The sequence below is a fragment of the Plasmodium yoelii genome (assembly GCF_900002385.2).
Source record: "Plasmodium yoelii strain 17X genome assembly, chromosome: 14".
Lineage (NCBI taxonomy): Eukaryota > Apicomplexa > Aconoidasida > Haemosporida > Plasmodiidae > Plasmodium > Plasmodium yoelii.
In genome coordinates this window covers 1,125,102-1,133,533 of record NC_036186.2, presented here as the reverse complement: position 1 = coordinate 1,133,533, position 8,432 = coordinate 1,125,102, and the positions used below count along the sequence as shown (strand labels likewise).

General features: G+C 22.4%; 1 protein-coding gene across 1 annotated transcript; it reads left to right on the top strand.

Moving 5' to 3' along the window:
- Window positions 1–2,117: 2,117 nt before the first annotated feature.
- Window positions 2,118–7,541, top strand: PY17X_1428300 (CCR4-associated factor 1, putative; the record flags this gene model as incomplete). Its single annotated transcript, XM_719915.2, has 1 exon — window positions 2,118–7,541. One exon carries the CDS (start codon window positions 2,118–2,120, stop codon window positions 7,539–7,541), a length of 5,424 nt encoding a protein of 1,807 aa, XP_725008.2.
- Window positions 7,542–8,432: the final 891 nt, after the last annotated feature.

The window sequence follows — 8,432 nt, the reverse complement described above, 5'->3', positions numbered from 1 at the left end:
TTTATTATAAAATGACGATTTATATATAAGAATATATTTATTATTATGTTTTGGGGCGTGGCTAATTACATAATAATTATATGTATATAAAACATATGCATGCATGTATAATAGGAAAAAGAAGCTTTGAAAATTTACATTTCTTGCGTACAATTTTTGTGAGCATTATATACTACTTATAAACATTATTTCCTATAACAGATATGTAATGATTTTAAGTTATAACATTATAATATCGTTATATTTTCTATTGCTTTTATTAATGTAAATACTGATTAATACATAATATATTCATATATATTTTTTCATTTTTAAATATGTAGTATCTTAAGGATTAGATATATTTATATTGCTAAAAAAATTATTATATCGTTTAAAAAATTAAAATATAAATGGGGGAAAATATATATAATAAATAAAATAAAGTTAAAGTACATAAATAATGCATATATATAATTTACCGAAAAATAAGACGTTTTTTATTAATATATGATTTAATGCTTATATATATATTATATTTATACATATATATAAATATATATATAATATATAATATATTATTATATATATAATATAATATTCTATACGCATCAAATATCTTTATGTACATTTCGGAATATATGATGAATAAATAAATATAACTTATATAATTTTATATATACAGGTTATTTTATTATTTTGAAATAAAAATTTGGAATTTTTCGAAGAAAAATGATAACTTACTATATATGAAATAAGAAACTAGTTTATTATTATTTTTTTGTTTCTTAAAAAAAGTATAAAAAATAAAAATACCAAAAAAATACTAATATATAATATATATATATAAATATATTATATATATATATATTATATATATATATATATGCATTTGTGTATAATATACATTTTAACATTTGTAAACAATAATATACATTAATAAGAAAATGCTTATTTTATACCCCAAATTTATATATTGTGCTAAATTTTTTACATAAGATAAAATATAATGATATAATATAAAGCAAAATACGAATTTCTCATTTAATAATATATAAGAAAACATATATTATGAAATAAATTATTCTTGAAATGAAAATAAGAACGAAATAATATATACCTTACAAAAAATTAATAATTTATACATACATACATACATATATATATATAAGTATTAATAATTATAACATATATTTTTATGACTTGCTTATTATATATATATAATACATGTTTTTTATTACATTCAAATTCATCATATGAATATACATGTATGGATGTAATTTAATCGTAAAATGCATAATTGGGGAACTTGTTCACCATTTCTATTACATTACATATATTAGGACACAATATAATAAATTTATTAAAAATATTTTTAGGATATTACTTTTTTATATTAGTTAAAAATAAAAAAGAGTACCCTAAATCGAAATGCTGTTTTTAAATAAAATATTGGATATTAAAAAAACAATTGCTAAGTGAAAAGCATATACATAATACACATTCGTGCATACATAATATATATACATATATTGTGCTAGTACTATTATTATTTTTTTGTGTGTTGTGTTGTCAATTTTTATGAAAATGCTGGATATATTTCATCAATATAATTTTAAAATATACGATTAGAAAGAGTAAAACATTAAAAACGCACATATATATACATATATGAGTGTACAATATGTATATAAGCAAATACGCATAAATGCCCTGAATTTTTTTGTTTTTTAGTAAGTTGGAAAAAACACATTCAAAGCGTTTTTTCAGTATAAAGAAACAATTTTTAATAAGTTTATATATTTTATAAATTTGGTGCAAAAAGCGTATATGCATTTATATATATATATATATAAGCCGACGTAAAAGGAAATAAATATAGCATTGTTGAAGTAATACCAATTACAGGAATTATGACTTTTTTTATGTGTTATAAATTAAGATAGATGATTGATGGATTAAAAAAAAAAATACAAAAGATAAAAGTGATAAAATACAAGGCTTGTTTATATACATACATGCATCATACATATATGCGCATGTATAATTTGATATTCCCGTCTTATATATATGTATAGTATGCAAAAAGTGAAAATATTTCGAACGTAAATGCATAAGAACTAAATTAAACTTCATACATGGATGAGAGAACGAAAATCGTAGATGTATGGGCAAATAATTTAGAGGAGGAATTTGAAAAAATAAGAGATGTAATTGAAAGCCATCCTTATGTAGCCATTGACACAGAATTTCCTGGTATAGTTGCAAGACCGACAGGCAATGTGGTAGATTATAACTATCAAACGATAAAATGTAATGTAGATTTGTTAAAGGTCATACAACTAGGTGTAACCTTTTCTAATGGAAAAGGTGTTTTACCTAAAGTATCAACATGGCAATTTAATTTTAAATTCGACCTTGATAGTGATATGTATGCTCAGAATTCAATAGACTTTTTAAAATTAAGTGGAATAAATTTTGAAAAACATCAATCATTAGGCATTGAGCTATTACATTTTGGTGAAGTAATTATGTCATCTGGTTTAGTTATGAATGAAGACGTAAAATGGATATCATTTCATGGTTGTTATGATTTTGCATATCTATTAAAAATATTAACATGTTGTGCATTGCCACATAGTGAAGGAGAATTTTTTGACTTACTACATGATTTTTTCCCATCACTTTATGATATAAAATATTTGTTATTAAATTTAAATATCAAGCAATTAAGTCGCACATTTTCTTTACAAAAGATTAGTGAAATTTTAAGTGTCAAAAGAATAGGAAGACAGCATCAAGCGGGTTCAGACTCATTAGTTACTTGTAAAACATTTTTTAAATTATTAGAATTATATTTTGACAATAAAATAGATGACAAAAAATATTCAGGTATTATATATGGTTTGGGAACCACTATAAAAAATTATAATAATAAATTTGATGATAATGCATATAAACATAATAACAACAATAACAATAACAATAACGGTAACAATAATGGTGTTTACTACGGAAATAATAATTATATGAAGAAAAACAATAATAATGGTAATAATACATCAGTTTACGGAAATCATTATTCCAACGATAAAAATAATGACAATAATAATAATAGCCAATATTGGGACGGAAAAAATGATATAATATCAGCAAATAATACTAACAACCACTATATACATAACAACATTAATGGTAACAATAATAGTGATTTATATACTTATGTAGATAGTACAAATAATAGGGAATATATGATTGCTTTTAGTAAAGATGCAGTAAAAGGAAATATAAAAAGTGATGTACTATATAACTTATATTCAGATATCAATCAAAATAATTATAATATGATACCAGGTATGAATAATATGGGAGCAAATAATAATTTTAACACAAATATATGCAATAATAACAATAATAACAACGGAAACATCAACAATACTAATAGCAATATGAACAATTTTTCTATTAATAAATATAATACATCACAAATAATTAATTCTATAAATAAAAATGGAAGAATGGGTTTAGTTAATAATACATACATTAACAATAATAACAATAAAATTGGAGATAATATTAATGAAAATAATCATAATAGAATAAACACCAATGATGTTAGTAGTAATAGTAATGCTGTTAGTATTGGCACACATAATATGGGAATGTTGGATACTATTGGAAGCGTTGGGAATGTTGATGGAATTCCTAGTATGGGAAATGTAGGAAATTTTAATCAAATAAATAATGGTAATAATAATGGAGGGAATAATTTTAACGACTGTATAAATTATTCTGACAATGGAAATAAAATGGGAATGGATTCTTCGAAACTTATGAATGTAATTTTTAATGATATTCATTCGAAGGTCGGGAATAATAGCTTAAATAATGATCTGAGCAATATAAATAATGGGAATTTAAAACGTATGAATAGTAACAACATGAGCGATGGCAATATGAACAGGAATATGGGAAATCTTAACAATGGTATAATAAATTTAAATGGGACAAATATAAGCAACTTAAACAATTCTATGATTTTAAATACATTAAGCAATATGAACAACATTGGAAATATGAATTCAAATATTAATATAAAAAATTTAAGAAATTTAAATAATGGGATAAATATTAACAATTTTAATAATGACATTCACACTAATAATGTAAATATGAACAACATAAATATGAGTAACAGTTGTGCTTTGAATGTTAATAATCAGAATGGGAGTATTAATAATATGAACATAAATGGGAATATGAATATAAATAATGTTTATGATGAATTTCGGAATATTGCAAATGTAGCTAATAATGGTAACAATAGTAACAATAGTAATAATAATAATAACGTTAATGAATTAAATCATTTAAGAAAAAATAATACCAAAAAATTGGATATGTCTGATGATAATTTAATAAATGTATGTAAAGGATCTTTTGAGTCATATAATACTAATAATAATGCTTTATCTGCAAATATGACCCCAGGAAATTTAGGAACTAATAACAATAATAATGTATGTATGGTCAACGCAAATTATGCTAATTATTCTACTCCAATTGGAAATAACGCTAATACTAACAATGCTACCAACAATGGTAATAATATGTTTTTACATAATATGAACAATTCAAATATTGGGAATAATGAAAATAACCAAATTAATAATAATATGAATAATCATAATTATTATTCCATGCAAAATAAATATAATTCAATGGGGAATTTTTCAACTATTATGAATCCTATACTTGATAAAGGAGTAGCAGAAAATTGTGATTCTGAAAAAAGAATTATGGATAATAGAAACATAGTTAATAGTAGGAACAAGAATACATGTAACAGTAATAGTAACACATACAATAACAATAATAATAGTGACATAAATACAAAACTCAATATAAATAAAAATCCAATTAATAATAAAATTAATGCTTCACATATTAATTACGGAAAAAATAGCGGTATTTCAAACTCTTTAAATGATAATAATTCTAATTTTAAAGCAACACACAAAATTAATATTATAACAAATAACGATATGGTAAATAATTCTACTCAAAATGGCACACCAAAAAACGAGTTTAGCAATAGCAACAATAGTAGTAATAGCAATAATAGTAATAATAATAGTAACGATGATGATATAAACACTTTGCAGCAGAATATTCATCTGAATAGGGATGACAATTTTAAAGATGATAAAAATTCTAGCTTAAATAAAACAGCAATGGCTAACATGAATTTAAAGCACCCACCTCCTCCTCCTCCTCCACCTCCTCCACCACCTATAAATAATAATATGCCAAACATGTTGAACAATAATAATAGTATAAGCTCCATTAATGGAAATAATAACGAAACTAATAATGATCCTAGTGTTAACAAAAATAACGGTATTATGAAAAACATAAACTCTTCTCCATCTATGAATAATATTATTAATATATTAAATGGTAATAACAATGAAATTAAAGGGAGCAATGCTAGCAGTTCTAATAACGCCAATAATTTGACAAAGCATCCTTCAAATAGTTCTAATATAAGTACTTGTAATAAAATAAATTATACATATAATAATGCAAGGGGAAATTATGTAAACAGTGTAAACAGAAATAATTCAAATTGCTCTAATAGTTCCAATCCAGTTCATATGTATAATAATAGCGTATCAAATAAAAGTTCGGTTGATAGTTCAAATTTTATAACTAATGCTAACTTAAATAGAGATAATACAAGTAATTCTAACAAAATGGGGAAAAATTTTAGCTCTGTGACAAATATAAATAATAGTATGAACGATCAAAATAGCAATAGCGGAGTTAATAATCACAATATTAGCAAAGAGTCTATAGGAAGCAACAATAATGATGGAAATGTTGCGGCTTATGTTAAAGACAATGCTAAAAGCAATAGCAACACTAGTAGGAGCAATAGCAAAAATAGTTTGATGGATGGCTCTAAAGGTAGCAATTATAGTAGCAATAATAATAATAAAAACAGTAAAAATAATAATAGTAATAAAAATGGAAATAAAAATAATAAGAGCAAAGGAAAAAATAAAAATATTACTGATAATAATCATATTAACGGTAATAAAAATAATGAAAAAAATAGTAATAAAGGCAATGATAATAATGGAAATAACAATAATAAAAGTCGAAATAACAACAATAATAGTAACAATAATAATTCTGTGAAAAATAAAGTTAGTGATAAAAATAATGAAGATAGCATTTTTGATAATAATGCAACAGACAGTAATAATAACTACGTTTTAATTAATCAAAGAAAAAATGAAAACAAAAATTATGCAAATTTAAGTACCAAAGGCGATGATAATATTTCAAGAATTAATAATAATAATAATAGCGCCGTAAATAATTCAAATCAAGAATTAATTGACGAGCAAGCCAAAACACGAAACTCAGATAAAAATATATACAATAATTTTTATAATAATGTGAATTATTTTAAATCTGATAATAACATGAAACAGCATAGCAGAATAATGGGAAGAGGCACTGGATTTACTAAAAATAATACAAATCAATTGTTAATGAAAAATAATTTTCATAATAATGGTTTATTAAATAATGAAATTTTAAGTCATGGAGTAAATGTTAGTAACAGTGATAAAAATGATTTTATTAATAATAACGACAATTTGAATTCTCAAAATAATTATTCCAATAATGGAAATAACTATGGAAGTGATGTAAATAGTTACCCAAATAGCTTAAATAATTACACAGGCAATGTAAATAATAATTATTCAAATAATTTAAATAGCTACACTAACAATATAAATAACTACACAGATATGTTAAACCAGGGAATGAACTACAATTCGAATATAAAAAATAACAACAGTAAGGGAGTGACAAATTATGGTGAAGACTCACATAATAAAATTGGAAACATTAGTATGATGAATATGGGAAGGATTAATCATGTATCTAACAATTTTAAAAATAATAATAATGCCAATACAATTAATAATAACAATTTTGACAATAATAATGAATTAAATCAAAACAAATTAAATGATACCATTAGCATGAATGCAACAAATAATTTTATGAACAAAAAAATGAATAAAGAAAACATAAGCATGGTAAATTATCCTATGGTAAATAATATCAATATGAATAGTTTTTACATGAATAATGAAAATTCAATTGGGAAAATAAATATGAATCACGGAAATCAAAATAACAGTAATTTTTTTTTTAATGATAATAATGAAAATGGCGGAAGTAATATTGCTAACATGATTTCAAATGATCAAAATTATAATTCATACTCAGAAAATTTTACAAATAAATTATCTAATAAATCATTGAATGAAAATAATAATAGGAACTTACATGGATCGATATACAATGAAAAAAGAGACAATTCAAAATTAATCTATAATTACAATGAACAAATTTTTTTAAATGAAAATATGCTAACAGAAAATTTGGGATCTTTTGAATCTGCACAGGAAAACATTTATTCTTATCCAAATTATGACATTAAAAATAAAGATAGAAATTATTTTTATGATTCTTAAATTTTGAAAAAATATATTTTGTATTTATAAATTTAAGAAATAATTATCACTCAAATAATCATAAGCACATATATAAGCTTATTTAGTTGATTAATTAAATCATTTTGCGGACTCACTAATTTTTTATTTTTAAATTCAAAGGGGGAGGATGGAATAGGAGGCAGATCAAGATTTTAAACCATATATTAAAAAATACACTTTTTTCATATAAATAACAGTAATAAAATATGGAAATCTGAATATACCATATATCCATATAAATATAATACCTTTATTATATTTGTAATTCTACATAGCAATATGTATTCACACCAGTAACAATTAATAAAGGTTATTGTGTAAATGCAAATTAGAAAGTAATTTATATGTATATATATATATATATATATATATATATATACTTATTTATAATCATTTTTAGATCAAATTAATTCCATTAATCCGCTAGATCAATACAAAATAATGTATTAAAATATAAATTGATACATTGTTTCACGTATTGTTACATGTGTATATATATATTTATTATATGAGAGATAGAGGGGAAAGGCATATAACTGTATTATTTCATGGAATGAACAAATGTGAAAACATATTCATTTCAAATACCCACATCAATGGGTCCATGCATATGCATAGTATATATTCCTTGTATGTACAAATACGTGCAACTTATTTTTTATTTTATTATACGTGTGTTTATCATGCTATACTATAATGCTACATTTTATTTTACATTTATATATTAACGATATTTTTTATTCTGCCTTTTATAATAAGGGAATAATGCTTATTCCTTATTTACTCCCCTCCCCCTTATTTTATGTTTTTTTCCTCTTTCTCTCTATATATTATATATATAACTATATTTTACTATTTTTTTTCAAAGTT